This window comes from Athene noctua, chromosome 8 (assembly GCF_965140245.1).
Source record: "Athene noctua chromosome 8, bAthNoc1.hap1.1, whole genome shotgun sequence".
In the NCBI taxonomy this organism is placed as follows: Eukaryota; Metazoa; Chordata; class Aves; order Strigiformes; family Strigidae; genus Athene; species Athene noctua.
The window spans coordinates 3,438,319-3,463,668 of record NC_134044.1 but is presented as its reverse complement, the minus strand read 5'-3'; the positions used below and the strand labels follow the sequence as shown (position 1 = coordinate 3,463,668).

Genomic DNA, 25,350 nt, shown 5'->3' with positions numbered 1-25,350 from the left:
TGTTTTGCCGCTGTGCGCTGGGGGTGCGTGTGTCTCCGTTGGGGCGTTAGGGCGGTGTAGGGTGTGGAGCGTGTTGTTGTGTGTTGAGGGGTGTGAGGCGTGTGTGTGTTTGTGGTGAGTGCGGCATGCGTGTGTGTGTTTGTGCCCTGGTGGGAGGTGTTGTTGGCTGTAGGGGGGTGTGTGCGCGTGTCAGGGGGGAGTGGAGAGGGCTGTTGTGGGGCTGGGGGGTGCCTACGGCCATACCACCCTGAGAACGCCCGATCTCGTCTGATCTCGGAAGCTAAGCAGGGTCGGGCCCGGTTAGTACTTGGATGGGAGACCGCCTGGGAATACCGGGTGCTGTAGGCTTTTGCCGCCGGGGCGCCATTTCTTTTTCGGGGCTGGCGCGTGGGCTCTCGCCCAGGGGCACACCTCTGGGCCTTCCGTGCAGGTGTGCCCGGGCGGGTGCTGCGGGGGTCTCTGGGCCGGGGAGTCCCCGACCGGCAGCGCGTGGCTCGGTGAGGCCGTAGTGCGGGCTGGGAGCGCGGGGGGGCTTCTGCAAGAGGCCTGTTGGCGGCACCGCGCTGCGGGGGGTCCGTGCGGTTGTGTCTGGGGGTGGTGGAGGGGGTCCGCTTGTATCACGGTGTGCCTGCCCCCCGCCCCGTCAGGCGGCGAGGCTGTAGCGCCGGCTTGGAACGTGGTGTTGTTTTTGAGAGAGGGCGCTTTGTTGGGGCAGTGTTGGAGGCGTGGGCAGGGCCGTGCAGGTGTTGTTGGGGGGCTGTGCGCGTCAGGGTTGTCGGTGTCCCCGTTGCGCTGGGGGTTGTTTGGAGCTCTGTGTTGGTGTGTAAGGGGGCTTTTGGTGGGAGAGGGTTGCGTTGTGTGTGTGTGTGTGAACGTGGAGGTGTTGCCGAGGGGGTGTTGTGTTGAGTGTGGTGTGCGCGGGGTGTTTTGCCGCTGTGCGCTGGGGGTGCGTGTGTCTCCGTTGGGGCGTTAGGGCGTTGTAGGGTGTGGAGCGTGTTGTTGTGTGTTGAGGGGTGTGAGGCGTGTGTGTGTTTGTGGTGAGTGCGGCATGCGTGTGTGTGTTTGTGCCCTGGTGGGAGGTGTTGTTGGCTGTAGGGGGGTGTGTGCGCGTGTCAGGGGGGAGTGGAGAGGGCTGTTGTGGGGCTGGGGGGTGCCTACGGCCATACCACCCTGAGAACGCCCGATCTCGTCTGATCTCGGAAGCTAAGCAGGGTCGGGCCCGGTTAGTACTTGGATGGGAGACCGCCTGGGAATACCGGGTGCTGTAGGCTTTTGCCGCCGGGGCGCCATTTCTTTTTCGGGGCTGGCGCGTGGGCTCTCGCCCAGGGGCACACCTCTGGGCCTTCCGTGCAGGTGTGCCCGGGCGGGTGCTGCGGGGGTCTCTGGGCCGGGGAGTCCCCGACCGGCAGCGCGTGGCTCGGTGAGGCCGTAGTGCGGGCTGGGAGCGCGGGGGGGCTTCTGCAAGAGGCCTGTTGGCGGCACCGCGCTGCGGGGGGTCTGTGCGGTTGTGTCTGGGGGTGGTGGAGGGGGGGCCGTTTGCGTCACGGTGGGCCGGCCACCCGCCCCGTCAGGCGGCGAGGCTGTAGCGCCGGCTTGGAACGTGGTGTTGTTTTTGAGAGAGGGCGCTTTGTTGGGGCAGTGTTGGAGGCGTGGGCAGGGCCGTGCAGGTGTTGTTGGGGGGCTGTGCGCGTCAGGGTTGTCGGTGTCCCCGTTGCGCTGGGGGTTGTTTGGAGCTGTGTGTTGGTGTGTAAGGGGGCTTTTGGTGGGAGAGGGTTGCGTTGTGTGTGTGTGCGTGTGAACGTGGAGGTGTTGCCGTGGGGGTGTTGTGTTGAGTGTGGTGTGCGCCGGGTGTTTTGCCGCTGTGCGCTGGGGGTGCGTGTGTCTCCGTTGGGGCGTTAGGGCGGTGTAGGGTGTGGAGCGTGTTGTTGTGTGTTGAGGGGTGTGAGGCGTGTGTGTGTTTGTGGTGAGTGCGGCATGCGTGTGTGTGTTTGTGCCCTGGTGGGAGGTGTTGTTGGCTGTAGGGGGGTGTGTGCGCGTGTCAGGGGGGAGTGGAGAGGGCTGTTGTGGGGCTGGGGGGTGCCTACGGCCATACCACCCTGAGAACGCCCGATCTCGTCTGATCTCGGAAGCTAAGCAGGGTCGGGCCCGGTTAGTACTTGGATGGGAGACCGCCTGGGAATACCGGGTGCTGTAGGCTTTTGCCGCCGGGGCGCCATTTCTTTTTCGGGGCTGGCGCGTGGGCTCTCGCCCAGGGGCACACCTCTGGGCCTTCCGTGCAGGTGTGCCCGGGCGGGTGCTGCGGGGGTCTCTGGGCCGGGGAGTCCCCGACCGGCAGCGCGTGGCTCGGTGAGGCCGTAGTGCGGGCTGGGAGCGCGGGGGGGCTTCTGCAAGAGGCCTGTTGGCGGCACCGCGCTGCGGGGGGTCCGTGCGGTTGTGTCTGGGGGTGGTGGAGGGGGTCCGCTTGTATCACGGTGTGCCTGCCCCCCGCCCCGTCAGGCGGCGAGGCTGTAGCGCCGGCTTGGAACGTGGTGTTGTTTTTGAGAGAGGGCGCTTTGTTGGGGCAGTGTTGGAGGCGTGGGCAGGGCCGTGCAGGTGTTGTTGGGGGGCTGTGCGCGTCAGGGTTGTCGGTGTCCCCGTTGCGCTGGGGGTTGTTTGGAGCTGTGTGTTGGTGTGTAAGGGGGCTTTTGGTGGGAGAGGGTTGCGTTGTGTGTGTGTGCGTGTGAACGTGGAGGTGTTGCCGTGGGGGTGTTGTGTTGAGTGTGGTGTGCGCCGGGTGTTTTGCCGCTGTGCGCTGGGGGTGCGTGTGTCTCCGTTGGGGCGTTAGGGCGGTGTAGGGTGTGGAGCGTGTTGTTGTGTGTTGAGGGGTGTGAGGCGTGTGTGTGTTTGTGGTGAGTGCGGCATGCGTGTGTGTGTTTGTGCCCTGGTGGGAGGTGTTGTTGGCTGTAGGGGGGTGTGTGCGCGTGTCAGGGGGGAGTGGAGAGGGCTGTTGTGGGGCTGGGGGGTGCCTACGGCCATACCACCCTGAGAACGCCCGATCTCGTCTGATCTCGGAAGCTAAGCAGGGTCGGGCCCGGTTAGTACTTGGATGGGAGACCGCCTGGGAATACCGGGTGCTGTAGGCTTTTGCCGCCGGGGCGCCATTTCTTTTTCGGGGCTGGCGCGTGGGCTCTCGCCCAGGGGCACACCTCTGGGCCTTCCGTGCAGGTGTGCCCGGGCGGGTGCTGCGGGGGTCTCTGGGCCGGGGAGTCCCCGACCGGCAGCGCGTGGCTCGGTGAGGCCGTAGTGCGGGCTGGGAGCGCGGGGGGGCTTCTGCAAGAGGCCTGTTGGCGGCACCGCGCTGCGGGGGGTCCGTGCGGTTGTGTCTGGGGGTGGTGGAGGGGGTCCGCTTGTATCACGGTGTGCCTGCCCCCCGCCCCGTCAGGCGGCGAGGCTGTAGCGCCGGCTTGGAACGTGGTGTTGTTTTTGAGAGAGGGCGCTTTGTTGGGGCAGTGTTGGAGGCGTGGGCAGGGCCGTGCAGGTGTTGTTGGGGGGCTGTGCGCGTCAGGGTTGTCGGTGTCCCCGTTGCGCTGGGGGTTGTTTGGAGCTCTGTGTTGGTGTCTAAGGGGGCTTTTGGTGGGAGAGGGTTGCGTGTATGTGTGTGTGTGTGTGAACGTGGAGGTGTTGCCGTGGGGGTGTTGTGTTGAGTGTGGTGTGCGCCGGGTGTTTTGCCGCTGTGCGCTGGGGGTGCGTGTGTCTCCGTTGGGGCGTTAGGGCGGTGTAGGGTGTGGAGCGTGTTGTTGTGTGTTGAGGGGTGTGAGGCGTGTGTGTGTTTGTGGTGAGTGCGGCATGCGTGTGTGTGTTTGTGCCCTGGTGGGAGGTGTTGTTGGCTGTAGGGGGGTGTGTGCGCGTGTCAGGGGGGAGTGGAGAGGGCTGTTGTGGGGCTGGGGGGTGCCTACGGCCATACCACCCTGAGAACGCCCGATCTCGTCTGATCTCGGAAGCTAAGCAGGGTCGGGCCCGGTTAGTACTTGGATGGGAGACCGCCTGGGAATACCGGGTGCTGTAGGCTTTTGCCGCCGGGGCGCCATTTCTTTTTCGGGGCTGGCGCGTGGGCTCTCGCCCAGGGGCACACCTCTGGGCCTTCCGTGCAGGTGTGCCCGGGCGGGTGCTGCGGGGGTCTCTGGGCCGGGGAGTCCCCGACCGGCAGCGCGTGGCTCGGTGAGGCCGTAGTGCGGGCTGGGAGCGCGGGGGGGCTTCTGCAAGAGGCCTGTTGGCGGCACCGCGCTGCGGGGGGTATGTGCGGTTGTGTCTGGGGGTGGTGGAGGGGGGGCCGTTTGCGTCACGGTGGGCCGGCCACCCGCCCCGTCAGGCGGCGAGGCTGTAGCGCCGGCTTGGAACGTGGTGTTGTTTTTGAGAGAGGGCGCTTTGTTGGGGCAGTGTTGGAGGCGTGGGCAGGGCCGTGCAGGTGTTGTTGGGGGGCTGTGCGCGTCAGGGTTGTCGGTGTCCCCGTTGCGCTGGGGGTTGTTTGGAGCTGTGTGTTGGTGTGTAAGGGGGCTTTTGGTGGGAGAGGGTTGCGTTGTGTGTGTGTGCGTGTGAACGTGGAGGTGTTGCCGTGGGGGTGTTGTGTTGAGTGTGGTGTGCGCGGGGTGTTTTGCCGCTGTGCGCTGGGGGTGCGTGTGTCTCCGTTGGGGCGTTAGGGCGGTGTAGGGTGTGGAGCGTGTTGTTGTGTGTTGAGGGGTGTGAGGCGTGTGTGTGTTTGTGGTGAGTGCGGCATGCGTGTGTGTGTTTGTGCCCTGGTGGGAGGTGTTGTTGGCTGTAGGGGGGTGTGTGCGCGTGTCAGGGGGGAGTGGAGAGGGCTGTTGTGGGGCTGGGGGGTGCCTACGGCCATACCACCCTGAGAACGCCCGATCTCGTCTGATCTCGGAAGCTAAGCAGGGTCGGGCCCGGTTAGTACTTGGATGGGAGACCGCCTGGGAATACCGGGTGCTGTAGGCTTTTGCCGCCGGGGCGCCATTTCTTTTTCGGGGCTGGCGCGTGGGCTCTCGCCCAGGGGCACACCTCTGGGCCTTCCGTGCAGGTGTGCCCGGGCGGGTGCTGCGGGGGTCTCTGGGCCGGGGAGTCCCCGACCGGCAGCGCGTGGCTCGGTGAGGCCGTAGTGCGGGCTGGGAGCGCGGGGGGGCTTCTGCAAGAGGCCTGTTGGCGGCACCGCGCTGCGGGGGGTCCGTGCGGTTGTGTCTGGGGGTGGTGGAGGGGGTCCGCTTGTATCACGGTGTGCCTGCCCCCCGCCCCGTCAGGCGGCGAGGCTGTAGCGCCGGCTTGGAACGTGGTGTTGTTTTTGAGAGAGGGCGCTTTGTTGGGGCAGTGTTGGAGGCGTGGGCAGGGCCGTGCAGGTGTTGTTGGGGGGCTGTGCGCGTCAGGGTTGTCGGTGTCCCCGTTGCGCTGGGGGTTGTTTGGAGCTCTGTGTTGGTGTCTAAGGGGGCTTTTGGTGGGAGAGGGTTGCGTGTATGTGTGTGTGTGTGTGAACGTGGAGGTGTTGCCGTGGGGGTGTTGTGTTGAGTGTGGTGTGCGCCGGGTGTTTTGCCGCTGTGCGCTGGGGGTGCGTGTGTCTCCGTTGGGGCGTTAGGGCGGTGTAGGGTGTGGAGCGTGTTGTTGTGTGTTGAGGGGTGTGAGGCGTGTGTGTGTTTGTGGTGAGTGCGGCATGCGTGTGTGTGTTTGTGCCCTGGTGGGAGGTGTTGTTGGCTGTAGGGGGGTGTGTGCGCGTGTCAGGGGGGAGTGGAGAGGGCTGTTGTGGGGCTGGGGGGTGCCTACGGCCATACCACCCTGAGAACGCCCGATCTCGTCTGATCTCGGAAGCTAAGCAGGGTCGGGCCCGGTTAGTACTTGGATGGGAGACCGCCTGGGAATACCGGGTGCTGTAGGCTTTTGCCGCCGGGGCGCCATTTCTTTTTCGGGGCTGGCGCGTGGGCTCTCGCCCAGGGGCACACCTCTGGGCCTTCCGTGCAGGTGTGCCCGGGCGGGTGCTGCGGGGGTCTCTGGGCCGGGGAGTCCCCGACCGGCAGCGCGTGGCTCGGTGAGGCCGTAGTGCGGGCTGGGAGCGCGGGGGGGCTTCTGCAAGAGGCCTGTTGGCGGCACCGCGCTGCGGGGGGTCCGTGCGGTTGTGTCTGGGGGTGGTGGAGGGGGTCCGCTTGTATCACGGTGTGCCTGCCCCCCGCCCCGTCAGGCGGCGAGGCTGTAGCGCCGGCTTGGAACGTGGTGTTGTTTTTGAGAGAGGGCGCTTTGTTGGGGCAGTGTTGGAGGCGTGGGCAGGGCCGTGCAGGTGTTGTTGGGGGGCTGTGCGCGTCAGGGTTGTCGGTGTCCCCGTTGCGCTGGGGGTTGTTTGGAGCTGTGTGTTGGTGTGTAAGGGGGCTTTTGGTGGGAGAGGGTTGCGTTGTGTGTGTGTGTGTGAACGTGGAGGTGTTGCCGAGGGGGTGTTGTGTTGAGTGTGGTGTGCGCGGGGTGTTTTGCCGCTGTGCGCTGGGGGTGCGTGTGTCTCCGTTGGGGCGTTAGGGCGTTGTAGGGTGTGGAGCGTGTTGTTGTGTGTTGAGGGGTGTGAGGCGTGTGTGTGTTTGTGGTGAGTGCGGCATGCGTGTGTGTGTTTGTGCCCTGGTGGGAGGTGTTGTTGGCTGTAGGGGGGTGTGTGCGCGTGTCAGGGGGGAGTGGAGAGGGCTGTTGTGGGGCTGGGGGGTGCCTACGGCCATACCACCCTGAGAACGCCCGATCTCGTCTGATCTCGGAAGCTAAGCAGGGTCGGGCCCGGTTAGTACTTGGATGGGAGACCGCCTGGGAATACCGGGTGCTGTAGGCTTTTGCCGCCGGGGCGCCATTTCTTTTTCGGGGCTGGCGCGTGGGCTCTCGCCCAGGGGCACACCTCTGGGCCTTCCGTGCAGGTGTGCCCGGGCGGGTGCTGCGGGGGTCTCTGGGCCGGGGAGTCCCCGACCGGCAGCGCGTGGCTCGGTGAGGCCGTAGTGCGGGCTGGGAGCGCGGGGGGGCTTCTGCAAGAGGCCTGTTGGCGGCACCGCGCTGCGGGGGGTCCGTGCGGTTGTGTCTGGGGGTGGTGGAGGGGGTCCGCTTGTATCACGGTGTGCCTGCCCCCCGCCCCGTCAGGCGGCGAGGCTGTAGCGCCGGCTTGGAACGTGGTGTTGTTTTTGAGAGAGGGCGCTTTGTTGGGGCAGTGTTGGAGGCGTGGGCAGGGCCGTGCAGGTGTTGTTGGGGGGCTGTGCGCGTCAGGGTTGTCGGTGTCCCCGTTGCGCTGGGGGTTGTTTGGAGCTCTGTGTTGGTGTCTAAGGGGGCTTTTGGTGGGAGAGGGTTGCGTGTATGTGTGTGTGTGTGTGAACGTGGAGGTGTTGCCGTGGGGGTGTTGTGTTGAGTGTGGTGTGCGCCGGGTGTTTTGCCGCTGTGCGCTGGGGGTGCGTGTGTCTCCGTTGGGGCGTTAGGGCGGTGTAGGGTGTGGAGCGTGTTGTTGTGTGTTGAGGGGTGTGAGGCGTGTGTGTGTTTGTGGTGAGTGCGGCATGCGTGTGTGTGTTTGTGCCCTGGTGGGAGGTGTTGTTGGCTGTAGGGGGGTGTGTGCGCGTGTCAGGGGGGAGTGGAGAGGGCTGTTGTGGGGCTGGGGGGTGCCTACGGCCATACCACCCTGAGAACGCCCGATCTCGTCTGATCTCGGAAGCTAAGCAGGGTCGGGCCCGGTTAGTACTTGGATGGGAGACCGCCTGGGAATACCGGGTGCTGTAGGCTTTTGCCGCCGGGGCGCCATTTCTTTTTCGGGGCTGGCGCGTGGGCTCTCGCCCAGGGGCACACCTCTGGGCCTTCCGTGCAGGTGTGCCCGGGCGGGTGCTGCGGGGGTCTCTGGGCCGGGGAGTCCCCGACCGGCAGCGCGTGGCTCGGTGAGGCCGTAGTGCGGGCTGGGAGCGCGGGGGGGCTTCTGCAAGAGGCCTGTTGGCGGCACCGCGCTGCGTTGGATCAGTGCGGTTGTGTCTGGGGTTGGTGGAGGGGGGGCCGTTTGCGTCACGGTGGGCCGGCCACCCGCCCCGTCAGGCGGCGAGGCTGTAGCGCCGGCTTGGAACGTGGTGTTGTTTTTGAGAGAGGGCGCTTTGTTGGGGCAGTGTTGGAGGCGTGGGCAGGGCCGTGCAGGTGTTGTTGGGGGGCTGTGCGCGTCAGGGTTGTCGGTGTCCCCGTTGCGCTGGGGGTTGTTTGGAGCTCTGTGTTGGTGTCTAAGGGGGCTTTTGGTGGGAGAGGGTTGCGTGTATGTGTGTGTGTGTGTGAACGTGGAGGTGTTGCCGTGGGGGTGTTGTGTTGAGTGTGGTGTGCGCCGGGTGTTTTGCCGCTGTGCGCTGGGGGTGCGTGTGTCTCCGTTGGGGCGTTAGGGCGGTGTAGGGTGTGGAGCGTGTTGTTGTGTGTTGAGGGGTGTGAGGCGTGTGTGTGTTTGTGGTGAGTGCGGCATGCGTGTGTGTGTTTGTGCCCTGGTGGGAGGTGTTGTTGGCTGTAGGGGGGTGTGTGCGCGTGTCAGGGGGGAGTGGAGAGGGCTGTTGTGGGGCTGGGGGGTGCCTACGGCCATACCACCCTGAGAACGCCCGATCTCGTCTGATCTCGGAAGCTAAGCAGGGTCGGGCCCGGTTAGTACTTGGATGGGAGACCGCCTGGGAATACCGGGTGCTGTAGGCTTTTGCCGCCGGGGCGCCATTTCTTTTTCGGGGCTGGCGCGTGGGCTCTCGCCCAGGGGCACACCTCTGGGCCTTCCGTGCAGGTGTGCCCGGGCGGGTGCTGCGGGGGTCTCTGGGCCGGGGAGTCCCCGACCGGCAGCGCGTGGCTCGGTGAGGCCGTAGTGCGGGCTGGGAGCGCGGGGGGGCTTCTGCAAGAGGCCTGTTGGCGGCACCGCGCTGCGGGGGGTCCGTGCGGTTGTGTCTGGGGGTGGTGGAGGGGGTCCGCTTGTATCACGGTGTGCCTGCCCCCCGCCCCGTCAGGCGGCGAGGCTGTAGCGCCGGCTTGGAACGTGGTGTTGTTTTTGAGAGAGGGCGCTTTGTTGGGGCAGTGTTGGAGGCGTGGGCAGGGCCGTGCAGGTGTTGTTGGGGGGCTGTGCGCGTCAGGGTTGTCGGTGTCCCCGTTGCGCTGGGGGTTGTTTGGAGCTGTGTGTTGGTGTGTAAGGGGGCTTTTGGTGGGAGAGGGTTGCGTTGTGTGTGTGTGCGTGTGAACGTGGAGGTGTTGCCGTGGGGGTGTTGTGTTGAGTGTGGTGTGCGCCGGGTGTTTTGCCGCTGTGCGCTGGGGGTGCGTGTGTCTCCGTTGGGGCGTTAGGGCGGTGTAGGGTGTGGAGCGTGTTGTTGTGTGTTGAGGGGTGTGAGGCGTGTGTGTGTTTGTGGTGAGTGCGGCATGCGTGTGTGTGTTTGTGCCCTGGTGGGAGGTGTTGTTGGCTGTAGGGGGGTGTGTGCGCGTGTCAGGGGGGAGTGGAGAGGGCTGTTGTGGGGCTGGGGGGTGCCTACGGCCATACCACCCTGAGAACGCCCGATCTCGTCTGATCTCGGAAGCTAAGCAGGGTCGGGCCCAGTTAGTACTTGGATGGGAGACCGCCTGGGAATACCGGGTGCTGTAGGCTTTTGCCGCCGGGGCGCCATTTCTTTTTCGGGGCTGGCGCGTGGGCTCTCGCCCAGGGGCACACCTCTGGGCCTTCCGTGCAGGTGTGCCCGGGCGGGTGCTGCGGGGGTCTCTGGGCCGGGGAGTCCCCGACCGGCAGCGCGTGGCTCGGTGAGGCCGTAGTGCGGGCTGGGAGCGCGGGGGGGCTTCTGCAAGAGGCCTGTTGGCGGCACCGCGCTGCGGGGGGTCTGTGCGGTTGTGTCTGGGGGTGGTGGAGGGGGGGCCGTTTGCGTCACGGTGGGCCGGCCACCCGCCCCGTCAGGCGGCGAGGCTGTAGCGCCGGCTTGGAACGTGGTGTTGTTTTTGAGAGAGGGCGCTTTGTTGGGGCAGTGTTGGAGGCGTGGGCAGGGCCGTGCAGGTGTTGTTGGGGGGCTGTGCGCGTCAGGGTTGTCGGTGTCCCCGTTGCGCTGGGGGTTGTTTGGAGCTGTGTGTTGGTGTGTAAGGGGGCTTTTGGTGGGAGAGGGTTGCGTTGTGTGTGTGTGCGTGTGAACGTGGAGGTGTTGCCGTGGGGGTGTTGTGTTGAGTGTGGTGTGCGCGGGGTGTTTTGCCGCTGTGCGCTGGGGGTGCGTGTGTCTCCGTTGGGGCGTTAGGGCGGTGTAGGGTGTGGAGCGTGTTGTTGTGTGTTGAGGGGTGTGAGGCGTGTGTGTGTTTGTGGTGAGTGCGGCATGCGTGTGTGTGTTTGTGCCCTGGTGGGAGGTGTTGTTGGCTGTAGGGGGGTGTGTGCGCGTGTCAGGGGGGAGTGGAGAGGGCTGTTGTGGGGCTGGGGGGTGCCTACGGCCATACCACCCTGAGAACGCCCGATCTCGTCTGATCTCGGAAGCTAAGCAGGGTCGGGCCCGGTTAGTACTTGGATGGGAGACCGCCTGGGAATACCGGGTGCTGTAGGCTTTTGCCGCCGGGGCGCCATTTCTTTTTCGGGGCTGGCGCGTGGGCTCTCGCCCAGGGGCACACCTCTGGGCCTTCCGTGCAGGTGTGCCCGGGCGGGTGCTGCGGGGGTCTCTGGGCCGGGGAGTCCCCGACCGGCAGCGCGTGGCTCGGTGAGGCCGTAGTGCGGGCTGGGAGCGCGGGGGGGCTTCTGCAAGAGGCCTGTTGGCGGCACCGCGCTGCGTTGGATCAGTGCGGTTGTGTCTGGGGGTGGTGGAGGGGGGGCCGTTTGCGTCACGGTGGGCCGGCCACCCGCCCCGTCAGGCGGCGAGGCTGTAGCGCCGGCTTGGAACGTGGTGTTGTTTTTGAGAGAGGGCGCTTTGTTGGGGCAGTGTTGGAGGCGTGGGCAGGGCCGTGCAGGTGTTGTTGGGGGGCTGTGCGCGTCAGGGTTGTCGGTGTCCCCGTTGCGCTGGGGGTTGTTTGGAGCTCTGTGTTGGTGTGTAAGGGGGCTTTTGGTGGGAGAGGGTTGCGTTGTGTGTGTGTGTGTGAACGTGGAGGTGTTGCCGAGGGGGTGTTGTGTTGAGTGTGGTGTGCGCGGGGTGTTTTGCCGCTGTGCGCTGGGGGTGCGTGTGTCTCCGTTGGGGCGTTAGGGCGGTGTAGGGTGTGGAGCGTGTTGTTGTGTGTTGAGGGGTGTGAGGCGTGTGTGTGTTTGTGGTGAGTGCGGCATGCGTGTGTGTGTTTGTGCCCTGGTGGGAGGTGTTGTTGGCTGTAGGGGGGTGTGTGCGCGTGTCAGGGGGGAGTGGAGAGGGCTGTTGTGGGGCTGGGGGGTGCCTACGGCCATACCACCCTGAGAACGCCCGATCTCGTCTGATCTCGGAAGCTAAGCAGGGTCGGGCCCGGTTAGTACTTGGATGGGAGACCGCCTGGGAATACCGGGTGCTGTAGGCTTTTGCCGCCGGGGCGCCATTTCTTTTTCGGGGCTGGCGCGTGGGCTCTCGCCCAGGGGCACACCTCTGGGCCTTCCGTGCAGGTGTGCCCAGGCGGGTGCTGCGGGGGTCTCTGGGCCGGGGAGTCCCCGACCGGCAGCGCGTGGCTCGGTGAGGCCGTAGTGCGGGCTGGGAGCGCGGGGGGGCTTCTGCAAGAGGCCTGTTGGCGGCACCGCGCTGCGGGGGGTCTGTGCGGTTGTGTCTGGGGGTGGTGGAGGGGGGGCCGTTTGCGTCACGGTGGGCCGGCCACCCGCCCCGTCAGGCGGCGAGGCTGTAGCGCCGGCTTGGAACGTGGTGTTGTTTTTGAGAGAGGGCGCTTTGTTGGGGCAGTGTTGGAGGCGTGGGCAGGGCCGTGCAGGTGTTGTTGGGGGGCTGTGCGCGTCAGGGTTGTCGGTGTCCCCGTTGCGCTGGGGGTTGTTTGGAGCTCTGTGTTGGTGTCTAAGGGGGCTTTTGGTGGGAGAGGGTTGCGTGTATGTGTGTGTGTGTGTGAACGTGGAGGTGTTGCCGTGGGGGTGTTGTGTTGAGTGTGGTGTGCGCGGGGTGTTTTGCCGCTGTGCGCTGGGGGTGCGTGTGTCTCCGTTGGGGCGTTAGGGCGGTGTAGGGTGTGGAGCGTGTTGTTGTGTGTTGAGGGGTGTGAGGCGTGTGTGTGTTTGTGGTGAGTGCGGCATGCGTGTGTGTGTTTGTGCCCTGGTGGGAGGTGTTGTTGGCTGTAGGGGGGTGTGTGCGCGTGTCAGGGGGGAGTGGAGAGGGCTGTTGTGGGGCTGGGGGGTGCCTACGGCCATACCACCCTGAGAACGCCCGATCTCGTCTGATCTCGGAAGCTAAGCAGGGTCGGGCCCGGTTAGTACTTGGATGGGAGACCGCCTGGGAATACCGGGTGCTGTAGGCTTTTGCCGCCGGGGCGCCATTTCTTTTTCGGGGCTGGCGCGTGGGCTCTCGCCCAGGGGCACACCTCTGGGCCTTCCGTGCAGGTGTGCCCGGGCGGGTGCTGCGGGGGTCTCTGGGCCGGGGAGTCCCCGACCGGCAGCGCGTGGCTCGGTGAGGCCGTAGTGCGGGCTGGGAGCGCGGGGGGGCTTCTGCAAGAGGCCTGTTGGCGGCACCGCGCTGCGGGGGGTCCGTGCGGTTGTGTCTGGGGGTGGTGGAGGGGGTCCGCTTGTATCACGGTGTGCCTGCCCCCCGCCCCGTCAGGCGGCGAGGCTGTAGCGCCGGCTTGGAACGTGGTGTTGTTTTTGAGAGAGGGCGCTTTGTTGGGGCAGTGTTGGAGGCGTGGGCAGGGCCGTGCAGGTGTTGTTGGGGGGCTGTGCGCGTCAGGGTTGTCGGTGTCCCCGTTGCGCTGGGGGTTGTTTGGAGCTGTGTGTTGGTGTGTAAGGGGGCTTTTGGTGGGAGAGGGTTGCGTTGTGTGTGTGTGCGTGTGAACGTGGAGGTGTTGCCGTGGGGGTGTTGTGTTGAGTGTGGTGTGCGCGGGGTGTTTTGCCGCTGTGCGCTGGGGGTGCGTGTGTCTCCGTTGGGGCGTTAGGGCGGTGTAGGGTGTGGAGCGTGTTGTTGTGTGTTGAGGGGTGTGAGGCGTGTGTGTGTTTGTGGTGAGTGCGGCATGCGTGTGTGTGTTTGTGCCCTGGTGGGAGGTGTTGTTGGCTGTAGGGGGGTGTGTGCGCGTGTCAGGGGGGAGTGGAGAGGGCTGTTGTGGGGCTGGGGGGTGCCTACGGCCATACCACCCTGAGAACGCCCGATCTCGTCTGATCTCGGAAGCTAAGCAGGGTCGGGCCCGGTTAGTACTTGGATGGGAGACCGCCTGGGAATACCGGGTGCTGTAGGCTTTTGCCGCCGGGGCGCCATTTCTTTTTCGGGGCTGCCGCGTGGGCTCTCGCCCAGGGGCACACCTCTGGGCCTTCCGTGCAGGTGTGCCCGGGCGGGTGCTGCGGGGGTCTCTGGGCCGGGGAGTCCCCGACCGGCAGCGCGTGGCTCGGTGAGGCCGTAGTGCGGGCTGGGAGCGCGGGGGGGCTTCTGCAAGAGGCCTGTTGGCGGCACCGCGCTGCGTTGGATCAGTGCGGTTGTGTCTGGGGGTGGTGGAGGGGGGGCCGTTTGCGTCACGGTGGGCCGGCCACCCGCCCCGTCAGGCGGCGAGGCTGTAGCGCCGGCTTGGAACGTGGTGTTGTTTTTGAGAGAGGGCGCTTTGTTGGGGCAGTGTTGGAGGCGTGGGCAGGGCCGTGCAGGTGTTGTTGGGGGGCTGTGCGCGTCAGGGTTGTCGGTGTCCCCGTTGCGCTGGGGGTTGTTTGGAGCTCTGTGTTGGTGTGTAAGGGGGCTTTTGGTGGGAGAGGGTTGCGTTGTGTGTGTGTGTGTGAACGTGGAGGTGTTGCCGAGGGGGTGTTGTGTTGAGTGTGGTGTGCGCGGGGTGTTTTGCCGCTGTGCGCTGGGGGTGCGTGTGTCTCCGTTGGGGCGTTAGGGCGGTGTAGGGTGTGGAGCGTGTTGTTGTGTGTTGAGGGGTGTGAGGCGTGTGTGTGTTTGTGGTGAGTGCGGCATGCGTGTGTGTGTTTGTGCCCTGGTGGGAGGTGTTGTTGGCTGTAGGGGGGTGTGTGCGCGTGTCAGGGGGGAGTGGAGAGGGCTGTTGTGGGGCTGGGGGGTGCCTACGGCCATACCACCCTGAGAACGCCCGATCTCGTCTGATCTCGGAAGCTAAGCAGGGTCGGGCCCGGTTAGTACTTGGATGGGAGACCGCCTGGGAATACCGGGTGCTGTAGGCTTTTGCCATGGACCTGGATGGCAGCGTTTACTCTTGTCTTGTCATTGGGTTATTGATATCGGGAGAGGGTTTTATTTTTGCAGTTGCTTTTGTGGGCAATTCAGGCAGGTTGGATTGGGGTTTTATTTTCAATCTTGATGGGTTTTGGTTATTCAATAAAGACACTTCCCCTCTTTTTAATTTTGTTTTCATGTATTCTCTGCCCCCACTTTTTCATGAGTCATTTTCCGTACCCCGTGCTTTGCAGGCGTCTCTCCTGTTTCTTGGGGGGTGTTTTTGTTTAATGACATGCCGAGTTTTCACCACGCCCTGGTTCCTGTGTAGTTCCTGGTGCACACCCCACCTGTGCCGCTTTCTGCCTCCCCTGTTCTGCGGGGGTGCCGCCGCAGCCGGGGTGCATCAGGTGAAGAGTCCGTGTGTGTCTGTGAGGGGCCGGGCCATGTTCTGGAACGCCCAGCTCAGGATCCCGTCCCAGGCCCCCTGCGGGACAGCCCCTGGGGTCACTCTCCATTTTGCTTCCCGTCCCCCCCTTGCTCCCAGCCTGGCGTCTCTCTGGGTCACACCAGCGCCGTACCCCTCGCCAGTGCCATACCTCACTCAGGAGAGCGTCGAGCTCGTCCCTGCTCAGTGCGGGGTCGGTGCCGGGGGAGATGTCCTCTGCCTGAGGGAGGGAAACATCCTGCCCGCTTTCCTGCCTGCCCTCTGCCTGCACCGTTTTGGTCAAGGCTGGTGTCTGGGTTCAGTCTGTGGTGCCATCTCAGCTGACAGCCCCTCTGGCACAATGTCACTACCTGACCTGTCCTGCAGCCGCCGCTCGCCCGTACTCACCCAGCTTGGGCCATCGCTCCTCGGCCTCATCGTACCCTTTGTACCTCCCCCCCACCATTTCCCTCCCCAGGCCAGGCGCTGCCTGTACCCACCTTGGCAGCCTGTAGCGGGTGGTGTCCGGCCACCGCGGTGCTGTCGAGGCTGCCTGTGGCCGGGGGGCCCGCGCAGGATGTGCAGAGCAGCAGCCCCCTACGTCCCGTGGGGGGGACATGGACCGTCAGGGCAGCCCCTCCGCAGGGGAGGATTTAGGCTGGGATGTGGGGGATGGCGGGGGCTCACCCGGGGTCCCCGCCGGGCGTGGAGCAGTGCCGAGGTGTGGGGATATGGGTGAAACAGCGGCCGCATATCATCCTGTCGTCGTCCCGGGTGCCGCATGCCTCCTCCCCCGGCATCTCGGGGGGTCGCTCCACAGCCGCCTCCCGCAGCTGCCCCGGCTCGGCTGCGCCCCCCGCACAGGAGCCGCACCGCCACGTCCCGCTGTGCAGCCGGACCAGGGCCGTGAGGAGCAGCCGGGGGGGCACCGGGGTCCCTGTGCACCCTGGGGCTCACCTGGGGACGCGGGGCAGCGGGGGCACCAAGCAGGCGAGGTGGAAGGCCCTGGGGCAGCCGTCGCAGCAGATGAGCTCACCGCCGTCACCGCAGGCCGCACACTCATCCTCATTCTCCTGTCCCGGGGGAGCAGGCAGGGGTTCACCGCCATCGCCCCCCCTGCAGGCTGCAGCCACGGCTGTGGCAGGGCTCACCCTCACAGGGGACCCCACGGTCTCTCCACACCCTCATCCTCTCCCCCCATGGCACCTGCCCTGCACCAAACACCCCAACCCCTCTCAGGCTGGGAATTGTGTGTTTTGGGGGGTCGGAGCCTGGTGACTGGCCCCCTGTGCTTGGCCAGGCCCCAGGGACATGCTGGGGATACCCCGACAGCCCCCAGCTCACCAGGTGCTGTGCTTGGGGCTCACCTGGTGGGGCGTGGGGTCCTGGCTGTGCACAGTGGGTACCGGCAGCCGGCCCTGGGGGTGCAGTCGGGGCTCTCCACTCTGCGGGCAAGATAAGAGGGGTGTTGGGGGAGCTGCTCGGACAGCACGGGGGGACACCCCAGACCACAGCTGTGCTGCCAGAAAGGGACAAGCCCCCATTGCAGCCTTGGGCAGCTGCAAAAGTCGGGGCTAAAGCAGGTGTGGGGGGTGTCTGTACACTTTGGGGTGCCTTGGGCCGGGTGGGGGGCTTCAGGCTGCGGCTTCTGCTCCTGGCCCCTGGCTCCTCACAGGTGGCTGGAGCACAAGGCTCATCCCCTGCTTTGCTGCTCATCCTGGAGCTGCCTGCAAGAGAGGCCAAGAGCAGTTCGGGGGGGGGGGGGGGGGGGGGGGGGCTCCCCCCCCCCCCGGGAGCAGATTCTAAATTTGGGAACTAAACTGTGCATGAGGTTGGCTGGGCTGGGTTCCACCTACCTGGCTCCAGCACGTGTTTGATGAGGATGCTCTCAACGGCCCCCCGGGTGACAGGCACCTCACTGCCCGCCACGGCCACTGCACGCTGCACTGAGGTGGCCACTGCCTGGAGGGCTGCAGGCAGGGGTCGGCTCAGTGGGACAGGCCGCCTTCCCCCCGCCCTCAACTGCAGGCAAACAGGGTGCACAGGCGAATGCTGCCCCAGGGAAGGGGGAGGCAGGGGGGGTGTCAGCACTCACCACCAGCACGGGGGGTGCGGGGGCCATCCATGCCCTCCGGCTTCTTCACGCTTCTTGTCTTCGCCAGGGGCCCTGTGGGGTTGTGAGAGTGACATCATGGGGCACAGCACCCCACTGCGCCTCGGGGACCACACCCCCCCCCATCTGCCTCCCACTCAGGGTCTCCGTACCGGGGCTGGAGATGTGCTGCGGGGAGGGCTGCGCCACTCGGGCCCCATCCCGCTCCTCGGGAGCTTTCCTCTTGCCTTGGGGTCTGTGCCGGGCCGGCGCGGTGGGGCTGGTGGAGAGGCACCTCCCATGGCGCTGCTGCCCCAGCTCCACCTCTGCAGAGGGGACAGGGACAGCTGCTGCCAGCGCTGGGCGTCACCCCTGCCTGCCGGCAGCCCCCAGGGGTGCCAGTGACCCCTCCTGCCGCATCTGCCCCCCTCTTACCTCTGGGGAAGGCGCCACGGAGGGGCCGGAGACGGGTGTACCTCTCCAGGTTGTAGTCTTTGAAGAGGACGGCCCAGAAGTCGCGGACGGTGGCGGCGTCGCGGCCCAGCAGCCAGGTGAGCAGCGCGTGGAAAGCACGGTGGGAGCCCTCCCGCTCTGTCCGGCTCAGCGTCTCCTGCGGTGCCACCGCCGCCGGTCGACACGCATCGCCCCAGTGCCGCCAGCCAGGCCCTGGCCCCGCAGCACGGCCATCCTTGCCCAGCCCACGGCCTCACCTTGAAGACGTGCTCGGGGACGACGTCGTGGTCAGCCAGGCCGTGCAGCAGCGGGAAGACGTCGTCCACTGCCATGGCGATCTCGGTGCGGTGCAGCTTCAGCAGGTGCCGCAGGTCGCCCTCGGCCCCCGGCCCCGCCATGCCGCGGGGACGCCACCCGGGCCAAGCAGCCCGCCCTGACGAGCCCCTTTAATAAGCCCCGGCCGCCGACAGCGGGAACCTCCTCAGGATCCCGCCAGCCCACTCATTTCTGTACGAGGCTGCGTAACCTGAGATCACCCCTCCCGCCGCCCGCTGTCCCTGCGGCACCACCGCACCCCCCATCCCCGGGGTTTGGGGTCAGGCTGCTCCCCAGCCCCAAGCATCAACAGCCGGCGTGACATCAGCTGCCATCGCTGGCGAAGGACACCCAACCCCAAGGTGACCACCCAGGGATGGCTGGGGAGAGGGGGGCCAGCCAGGGTGCTGGTGCAGAGGCCCCCACCTCTCCCGTCCCTGCCGTCAGGCAGGCATCACCCCAAAATTTCTGGACTTTCCGCAGCACCTGCTTTTCTCATTCAGAAACTCGGCCGCAGGAGCACGTGGGAAGTAACACCCTGACAGCGGGGGGAAAATAGGAATATTTGCCCTGGCTACCTGCAAACCACCTCCTGACACCAAAGAAACCCTGGAAGCGTGTGTTTGAGTACGACTGTGGACACTGAACAAGCCAACAACCCCCCTGAAGCGTCGCACTGCTGCCCTCCAGCCAGCCAGAGGGACGGCAGCCCCCCAAGGGAGCCGGGGGATTACCTGGGCAGGCGTTGCCCGCAGCTGTCATCAACTGCTCGGGGAAATTGGGCAATAAAGTGATTTCACTGGAAACACACAGTGGTGAAAAACTTGGAGCTGGGGGAAACTAGCTCATTGGGACCGTCTGGCATATAGAAGTCTGGAGGTCTGGTGGCTCTGTACCAGGCATAGAGAAAAGAGAAAGCTCCAAAGCTCCCATCCCTCTTCCCAAACATTTGGGATTTCCCCAGGATTCATTTCCAGCCTCTCTCCCTCCAGAAACATGTCCCTGCTGCCTGGATGGCTCAGCCAGGGGTGCCGTGGCTGTGCACAGCTGTCCCCACACTGCAGGGCAGCACCTGACGCCTGTGGTACAGCAAAACCCAACCCAAGCAGGATGGGGAAGGGGTGCAAGAGGGGGTGCTCCATGGCACGGCGCAAGGCGATAGGGGCAGGGACAGCTACCAGGAAATCCTAAAAAAATGGAGTGGTATTCGCTGGCTCCGAAGCCGTGCCAGGAGGAAGCGGCGGCTATCCAGAAGCTCGGGAAGAATAAGATAATACTGCCTGTGAGAGCAGGAAATACCCTCACGCAATTCTGGTTAATAAATTAATGCATTAACCCAAGGAAACACTTGCCTTGAAGCTCCTTTCAGGATTGGGGGTGACTTTTCCCGTGGAGGCACTGGAAGCTGTGGGAGGGGGTTGGGTTGCTGTGCCCCACACCAGGATTTCAGTGCTGTGGTGGGGATGGCTTTGCCACCACCTGCCCCGTGCATCCACCCCGGGGACAAAACATGGGTGTCAGGCAAACGGGAGGTTCACCTCCCCGCCTGGAGCTCGCCGGCAGCCCAGCCACCGGTGCGGAGCACAAGCACACTCATGACACAGCCTCACAGGCCTGCTCCACCCTTCCCAGGAAAACCATTTTCCTCAGTGTCCCACCTGCAGTGCTGCCATTCGTTACCACCACCTTGCGCTGGGCTGTGTCACACCTCCAGGACGAGGCTGGGCTGGCTGGCTGCCCCCTCCCTGTGCCCACCTGCCCGTGGCTACGGGAGCTCCCTCACAGGCAGGTGCTGCCCAAGGCAGCCACCAGCCCCGTGCCCACAGCGCTGGGCTCTGACTTGTTCCAAATTCCAACTTTGTGACTGTTCCTGCGCTCTGAATCATGGACAGATTGTTTTCCACATCCAGTCTGCTCCGTAGCGTGATCATTTGCATTTTGGGTGGTTTTAATATGTTCCTTGCCCTTTCTGAGCTGCTACGCAGGAGGGAAAGCTGCAGCTGCCAGGAGCCACGTGAAGAGGCACCTATGTCCTGGAGATCAGACGGGTACTCCTGTACAACCTCGCTTAGAGCCAACCTCGGCAGCTGAAAGGTACTTCTAAGGGCCATGAAGAGTCAGCTTTAGCTTGCAGAGGGGTGTAAAACCCACCCTGGGGCTGGTATGAGCCCTGCCCTGCTGCAGGGGCCCCAGGCTGGGGTGCAGAGGAGCCCAGGCACCCTTGGGTTTCAGGGTGCCCTCTCCTTTCACTTGCTCCCCTTGCAGAACTCAGAGCGACAGGTTTGAGGGAGGCGAGTTCAATTTGAGCTCAGATCTGACTGTGATGGCTGAAGATGTTTCTCCACAAACAGCCAGTTAAATCAGCAACTCGGTGCCCATCAAAAGCATCTGCAGCCCCAGGATGCACCTGGATTCCGTCCTCCTGGGAAAAGCCGCTGAAGCAAACGGGCCCTTTCCCCTCCTTGCCAAGGTCCCGTGACACAAACCATCACCCCGCGTGTGTCTCTGACACCACCTGTCCCATGCTCCTCTTGTGCAACACGTCCCTGAATCCCTGTCAGGAGAGAACTGGCAGAAGCGAGGGGCCGCCCCGCGGGATCACCCCAGGAAGACCGGGTGCCCCCCCTCGCCTCCCCTCCCTAAGCCTGAAGCACAGTGGCAGCACCAGTGAAACGCCACCACCATGTGCAGAGCTCTCACCCCTCTCCCCTTACCTTCGGCTGCTCCGGGCTCCAGCATTTTTGGTTAAAAACCACAAAAGGGCTCCAGGTGGGGCCCCGATCCCGGCCTCCATCTCTAGCAGCTTCCCTACTGCTGCCCCACGCAGTCCGATGAGGGCGGCTCCACCTGCATGCTTCATGGCGGCTCCTGCCAGAGCCTGCGAGGGAGAGCTGGAGTAGAGAAGATTTATTTTAGCTTCAGTTTCCTCTTTCCTCCCCCTTTAGAAAGAAGAAACCAAAGCCCAAAGGTATGTTATATTAATTTATTTGGGACACACCAAAAAAGGAAAGTCAACAACTGTTAACGTACAAAAGTACAGAATCCTGGGACAAGATTTACTGTCCTGATTAAAAAGGCACCATGGTCCCAAAGAAGAGTAATCAGAATACATCATTTAGAAATTTTCCCCCTGTTGCAGCAGAAACAGAGCCAGGCTTTGGCTCTATCCACAGTCAAACCCAGTTAAAAAAAAAAACAAGTATGATTTAAATGTGATAAACACCGCTCAGCCTGTACAAGATGTCATGAAAAAGAATCACAGCCTAGAGGATGGTCGGACTTTTTTTTTTTTTTTACTTTTTTTTTTCTTTTTTAAAACATCAAAGGTGACAAACCACCAAGTGTGTAACTGAGGAAGACAGCAGACTTCTGACGTCTTCAGCTCGACTTTCTGTAAGACACGTCAGTTAAACTGAAACCAGTAGGCTGAGTGTGGGGCTTCTGAATGAAATGTAATTCCCTGTGGTATACAGGAAGTCGGATTCGACAACCTTAAATTCCCTGAAAATCATAAAGCACTATACAGCTGTGTTCCATATTCGAGTCAACCCTGGCGGATTTGCTTTACACACGAGCATTTATACTGTCAGCTATATTTGTAATACAAAGGGGGTTTTACAGCAGTTATTAAAAAAAATTCTACTTCGGCGAGGTCCGAGCTTGGCTATATTCCCTGCTGAAACAGAGCTGCTGGTGTAAAAGCCCAGTGAGAGGCTCAAGTCCAGCACCTCAGGGCTGGAAGGCAAATAGTTTAAATGTAACATAATTTGCACGGGGGAAGTCAGTGAAGTACGTCAGAGAGAGGAGGAGAAAGAGGGCTGCGAACTCTCAAGCAGCTGAGGCCGAAGGGCGTTGCAGAACGTGGGCGTGTGCTATTAAACCTGCGACGACACTACGAGTGATGCGGAATACACAAGAGTTCGCTAAATATTTTGGAGCGACTTACCATGAGGAACTTCTCAGAGACACAGAATAAGGATCCCAGCAATTGCTACCGAGCGAGGTGCCTGGGGAGCTGATGCCTCGCTGGGAGCCGGACGGATCCGTGGGCAGGCGGAGGGAGGGGGGGACACGCCGCAGCCTGCCCCAGCAGCAAGGCCGGGCCCCCGCCGCCGCCCGCCCGCGCTCGCTCTGCTGCGTCCCCCTCGGAGCAGCAGCTAATCTGCGTTTCATTCCTCCTTTGGCATAGGACTTCAAAGCAGTCCAAGAACTGATTCATCAAAAGTAAAGGAACTGATAAAATTATTTGTACATGCATTTATTGTTAAAGGGAGCAAAAGCCAAAGAATGAAACAGCACGAGTTAATGTCAGTAAAATGATGTGCAGGACGGAGAGGAAAGAAACGGGGAAAAGCTGAGATACTGGAGTGGGGAAACCAACATTCACACTGGAAGGTAAATTTGAAAACCAGGCAAGTTTGCACTTTTTCTACCAGAGAGCTTCTGTGGACAAATAGAGTCTCAGAGTTTTTCATTTTCAGTGTAGTCTGGCAAGGTTTGGGAATCTCACCAGAGAGACCTCCAGCACTGGGTGCCACTGAAAGTTCAAGTCTCTCATCTTTAAAAACCAGTAAAGCAACTCTAACTAAAACGGGCTGATACCCTCGTACTGCGGGTATCTAAAATCAGACACGTCACTGCTCAGGATGTACGTGGGCAAGAGGGTTATACTTTGTTCAAACAAACTCTGGGTGGAAAGCTACCACTTCCACCCTGCTGGTCTGCAGGACCATGGCGGGTGGAAAAGCAAGCCCAGATTCAGGAGCCTTTTGCGGCAAATACCACAGCTACCCACACCTGGGAAGGCTTCTTCTTCCCTATATCCTAAGGTGGCAGGATAACAGTTCATAAAATTCTTTCCATCTTAGAACTAAATGATGCAATTTTCATCCTTCCCCCTATCTTACACCACCCACCCCACCCCACCCCCCAAAGATAAAACATTACCACGTCATTTAGGATTCACACTTCAGATCCTAGATTAGGGACTTCATGTTAAAACTCATCCAACTAGGGGAAGGTTCATCCTGATCAAGGAAACGTCATTAAAATAGAATCTAGAATAAAACATTCAGAATCACCAATGCTTTCACAGCCAAAGCACTCAAATGTCTCCCAATCTCTCTCTCCCCCTCCTCGAGCAAGAGAGCAATCCCTTCGCAAAACCCCCGGGCGCCTCTCCGGGGCTGGGTCATTCGGGCTGAAAACCAGCTTCCTTCCTCTCAGAAACGCCAAATTCTGCTGAAAAGGGGCCCAGCACCTTTTCCTCCCACCGAAACCAGGAGTTAGGGCTTTTCAGCATGTGAATTTTTGATTAGCAACAAGTCCACGTTATTTCCCTGCAGTAAATCCGAGTCCTGTTTCATACTGTCAGGCCACCACTGGCTCAGAAATGGCGAGAGACTTCTAAGAACCCACTGATGTAGACAGGACCTTGGAAGAAGAGGCTTATACGCTACGTAACCTTAGATCCTCTGCTACGTTTGAGCCTTTGCCTTGTTAGCCGCTGACTACCTATCCTTCCAAATTCACATGTTTTAGTCCTTGCTGCTGTTGCCGCCGTCCCAGCGTGCTCCCTGGGAGGCAGGGTGTTCCTGAGCTCTGGCTTGGGGATCTACAACAATCACTTCCAATTGATGGTGGGATTTCAAACTTGCCTAACGTGTGCCTTGCCACCTCGTACTCCAGCAGCTCTGCCTGCCGACCACGGCATGCGCTAGCAGTTTTTGACCTTCTCCACAGTCTCGTAGAACCCAGGCCTAACTCTCCTGATGCTCATCCGTATATGCTGGCACTCCAGGGGCATGGCGGCGCTCGCAGGACTCGTGGTGCACCGGCGCTTCCTTCTGCCCCGCAGTGAAAAGGCCGGAGCCCCGCCGTTCTCCTCCTCTGCAGGGTAAGATTCATCCACGCTTGTGCCTTCGTCCGATTGCTCGTCACTTTTGTATTTCATTTCCTTCGCTTTGTTTCCTTCCTTTTCCTCCCTGGCGAGTTTTCTGAAGTGCTCCAAACATTGTATCTTTTGTCTTCTTTCCATCATCTTCAATTCCTGTTTGTCTGTGAAATCTTCATAGTACATTTTTCTTTCACTTCTTTGATCTTCAAGAAATTTCCACTCGATGCTAGTCATTTTTATCCCACTGTACTCCTCCAGTTTATTTCTCGTCTGCGCGTCTGTACAAAATACATCAAAGAGCTTCTCTGAACTCTCGTTGAATTTGTCTGCTCTCTCGGTAAAAGCCTGGTTCTGTCTCTGCTTTCTGGTCTGATACAATCTGGTAAACTCCTCGTACATTTTGAGGATAAGTTTCTTTATATTTTGCGTCGCGATGGTGTGCAAGTTACAAACCAACCAGTGCTCTTGGAGGTGCTCAGCGAGCAACTGGGCCGCATCTTCTTTGGACCGCTGGGCCTGACCAGCTCTTTTAGGCTGCAACAAGTACAGCATATTCTGAACCACATCCTTCTTGGTTGGCAGCACTCCCTGGGTGAAACCCGAAGACTCTACATATTCAACAGTCCCTAGAGTCTTCCGTGCTCTCACCTCTGTGTCCAGTGATTCCATCACTGCTCGTTTATATTGTAGTTATGACATAATCTGAAAGACGAGGGGAAGAAAAAAAAAAAGGAGTATGTCAAATGAAGCTTTTTTTTTTTTTCCCGGAGCAAAAACAAACAGATGAGAAAACGTGCTCAGACCAATAAGATCTAGGATTTTATGGTGTACTCTGTTGCTGTTGGATGGCTGCAGTGTTAGCCCAGCCCATTTAAACATCTGCACATCAAGTCTATCTCACTCCTCTGTGCGGTTCTTAAAGCCTAATACGGTGTGTTTATGTTATTAGTTTTTAATTGGGTTTTGGAGTTCATATTGTAAATTACAGTAAATCAAGGCCGCCTAGGGCACCGCACTTCAGTGCCGGCACGGGAGGACGGGCATGCCTCCGCACCGGCTGGCCGTGACACCTCGCAGCTTGCTCCTGTGCCGGTACGGGGCTGCCCAAAACGGGCGAGCTCGCCTCCCCCGCGGCCCCTCTCGCTTCGCCCGCTCCCCGGGAGCGGCCCCGGGACACCGGCTCGCCCTCCTGGCGCCCTCCGCCCTTCCCTCTCCCCCGACGGAGACACCGCCCGCAGCACCGAGGCCTCGGCCGGGGATTACTCATCGCAGCCCGCTGCCGCCCTGCCTAGGCCCGGCCTGCCCCGCAGCATGACTGGCACTTTTCCCGGCCGCGCAGGCGGCGCGGGGGCCGGGGCGAGCGGCATCGCGGCCCGCAGCTGCTCAGCCGCGGCTCGGGCCCGCCGCCCCGGCCGGAGGGCCCCGGAGAGCCTCGAGGCCCGGACCCGCTGCGGACACAGGGCCCATCGCCGGCCCCGGCCAGGCCCGAGGGGCCCCCGCCGCCTCGGCCGGCGGTTCCCAGAGGACGGGGGCGCACCGGGGGCTGCGGGACCGCCACCGGAGCAGCGGGGCCGGGGGCCGCCCCCCCCTCTCCCCGCGGCCCCCCGCGGCCCCCCGCAGCGCTGAGTCACGGCGCAGTGCCGGGAAGGGCCCCGGGCGCCGCCCGCCCGCCCGCCCTGCCTGAGGCCTCCTGCGGGCCGCGGGCCCCGGGCTGGGGTCGGCGGAGCCTGGCGCGCCCTGCCCCCGGCCCGGCCCGGCCCCTCCCCTCCCCGGGGCTCACCGCCATCTTGGAGGGGGGTCTGCGGAGCCTGCGCAGGAAGGAGCGGGGGGAACAGGCCGAGGTTACCGCCGCCATCTTGGAAAGGGGCAGCGCCGCGGCGGCTCGCGCCCACCCTCCCCCGGAAGGGCCGCCCCCGCCCCGCGCGTCTCGATGGCGCGCGCCGGAAGT

The 25,350-nt window shown here is 62.8% G+C and overlaps 2 protein-coding genes and 16 non-coding genes across 18 annotated transcripts; 16 read left to right on the top strand and 2 right to left on the bottom strand.

Moving 5' to 3' along the window:
• The first annotated feature begins 229 nt into the window (after positions 1 to 229).
• Positions 230 to 348, top strand: LOC141963480 (5S ribosomal RNA). Its single transcript, XR_012634138.1, has one exon. It is a non-coding gene; the product is annotated as a 5S ribosomal RNA (ribosomal RNA).
• An 804-nt stretch (positions 349 to 1,152) lies between these two features.
• On the top strand, positions 1,153 to 1,271 carry LOC141963478 (5S ribosomal RNA). The gene has a single exon (XR_012634136.1). It is a non-coding gene; the product is annotated as a 5S ribosomal RNA (ribosomal RNA).
• An 807-nt stretch (positions 1,272 to 2,078) lies between these two features.
• LOC141963477 (5S ribosomal RNA) lies at positions 2,079 to 2,197 on the top strand. Its single transcript, XR_012634135.1, has one exon. It is a non-coding gene; the product is annotated as a 5S ribosomal RNA (ribosomal RNA).
• An 806-nt stretch (positions 2,198 to 3,003) lies between these two features.
• On the top strand, positions 3,004 to 3,122 carry LOC141963476 (5S ribosomal RNA). The gene has a single exon (XR_012634134.1). It is a non-coding gene; the product is annotated as a 5S ribosomal RNA (ribosomal RNA).
• Positions 3,123 to 3,929: 807 nt separating this feature from the next.
• LOC141963475 (5S ribosomal RNA) lies at positions 3,930 to 4,048 on the top strand. The gene has a single exon (XR_012634133.1). It is a non-coding gene; the product is annotated as a 5S ribosomal RNA (ribosomal RNA).
• An 807-nt stretch (positions 4,049 to 4,855) lies between these two features.
• Positions 4,856 to 4,974, top strand: LOC141963474 (5S ribosomal RNA). Its single transcript, XR_012634132.1, has one exon. It is a non-coding gene; the product is annotated as a 5S ribosomal RNA (ribosomal RNA).
• Positions 4,975 to 5,781: 807 nt separating this feature from the next.
• On the top strand, positions 5,782 to 5,900 carry LOC141963473 (5S ribosomal RNA). Its single transcript, XR_012634131.1, has one exon. It is a non-coding gene; the product is annotated as a 5S ribosomal RNA (ribosomal RNA).
• An 804-nt stretch (positions 5,901 to 6,704) lies between these two features.
• On the top strand, positions 6,705 to 6,823 carry LOC141963472 (5S ribosomal RNA). Its single transcript, XR_012634130.1, has one exon. It is a non-coding gene; the product is annotated as a 5S ribosomal RNA (ribosomal RNA).
• Positions 6,824 to 7,630: 807 nt separating this feature from the next.
• LOC141963471 (5S ribosomal RNA) lies at positions 7,631 to 7,749 on the top strand. Its single transcript, XR_012634129.1, has one exon. It is a non-coding gene; the product is annotated as a 5S ribosomal RNA (ribosomal RNA).
• An 808-nt stretch (positions 7,750 to 8,557) lies between these two features.
• Positions 8,558 to 8,676, top strand: LOC141963463 (5S ribosomal RNA). Its single transcript, XR_012634121.1, has one exon. It is a non-coding gene; the product is annotated as a 5S ribosomal RNA (ribosomal RNA).
• An 806-nt stretch (positions 8,677 to 9,482) lies between these two features.
• Positions 9,483 to 9,601, top strand: LOC141963516 (5S ribosomal RNA). Its single transcript, XR_012634174.1, has one exon. It is a non-coding gene; the product is annotated as a 5S ribosomal RNA (ribosomal RNA).
• Positions 9,602 to 10,408: 807 nt separating this feature from the next.
• LOC141963452 (5S ribosomal RNA) lies at positions 10,409 to 10,527 on the top strand. Its single transcript, XR_012634110.1, has one exon. It is a non-coding gene; the product is annotated as a 5S ribosomal RNA (ribosomal RNA).
• Positions 10,528 to 11,332: 805 nt separating this feature from the next.
• On the top strand, positions 11,333 to 11,451 carry LOC141963512 (5S ribosomal RNA). Its single transcript, XR_012634170.1, has one exon. It is a non-coding gene; the product is annotated as a 5S ribosomal RNA (ribosomal RNA).
• Positions 11,452 to 12,259: 808 nt separating this feature from the next.
• Positions 12,260 to 12,378, top strand: LOC141963501 (5S ribosomal RNA). Its single transcript, XR_012634159.1, has one exon. It is a non-coding gene; the product is annotated as a 5S ribosomal RNA (ribosomal RNA).
• Positions 12,379 to 13,184: 806 nt separating this feature from the next.
• LOC141963490 (5S ribosomal RNA) lies at positions 13,185 to 13,303 on the top strand. The gene has a single exon (XR_012634148.1). It is a non-coding gene; the product is annotated as a 5S ribosomal RNA (ribosomal RNA).
• Positions 13,304 to 14,108: 805 nt separating this feature from the next.
• Positions 14,109 to 14,227, top strand: LOC141963479 (5S ribosomal RNA). The gene has a single exon (XR_012634137.1). It is a non-coding gene; the product is annotated as a 5S ribosomal RNA (ribosomal RNA).
• Positions 14,228 to 14,501: 274 nt separating this feature from the next.
• On the bottom strand, positions 14,502 to 20,032 carry AIRE (autoimmune regulator). The gene is made up of 12 exons (XM_074912011.1): positions 17,449 to 20,032; positions 17,174 to 17,348; positions 16,912 to 17,064; positions 16,742 to 16,813; positions 16,503 to 16,616; positions 16,249 to 16,373; positions 16,014 to 16,091; positions 15,604 to 15,719; positions 15,334 to 15,531; positions 15,147 to 15,243; positions 14,819 to 14,887; positions 14,502 to 14,706 (listed from the first exon to the last, which is right to left on the bottom strand). The coding sequence occupies exons 1-12, from the start codon at positions 17,587 to 17,589 to the stop codon at positions 14,626 to 14,628; spliced, it is 1,419 nt and encodes a 472-aa protein (XP_074768112.1). The 5' UTR covers positions 17,590 to 20,032; the 3' UTR covers positions 14,502 to 14,625.
• A 443-nt stretch (positions 20,033 to 20,475) lies between these two features.
• Positions 20,476 to 25,298, bottom strand: LOC141963299 (uncharacterized). Its single transcript, XM_074912492.1, has 2 exons — positions 25,183 to 25,298; positions 20,476 to 24,104 (listed from the first exon to the last, which is right to left on the bottom strand). The coding sequence occupies exon 2, from the start codon at positions 24,069 to 24,071 to the stop codon at positions 23,223 to 23,225; it is 849 nt and encodes a 282-aa protein (XP_074768593.1). The 5' UTR covers positions 24,072 to 24,104; positions 25,183 to 25,298; the 3' UTR covers positions 20,476 to 23,222.
• Between the last annotated feature and the right edge of the window lie 52 nt (positions 25,299 to 25,350).

Bases quoted from the DNA above. Each gene is read 5' to 3' on its own strand.
- AIRE (XM_074912011.1), bottom strand. From the start codon at position 17,589: ATGGCGGGGCCGGGGGCCGAGGGCGACCTGCGGCACCTGCTGAAGCTG. The intron at 16,374-16,502 runs GTAGGTGGAACC...CCTCTCTTGCAG, and splicing joins CAAACACGTGCTGGAGCCAG to GCAGCTCCAGGATGAGCAGC. The intron at 15,244-15,333 runs GTGAGCCCCCGC...CACGGGACGTAG, and splicing joins ACGCCCGGCGGGGACCCCGG to GGGGCTGCTGCTCTGCACAT.
- LOC141963299 (XM_074912492.1), bottom strand. From the start codon at position 24,071: ATGGAATCACTGGACACAGAGGTGAGAGCACGGAAGACTCTAGGGACT.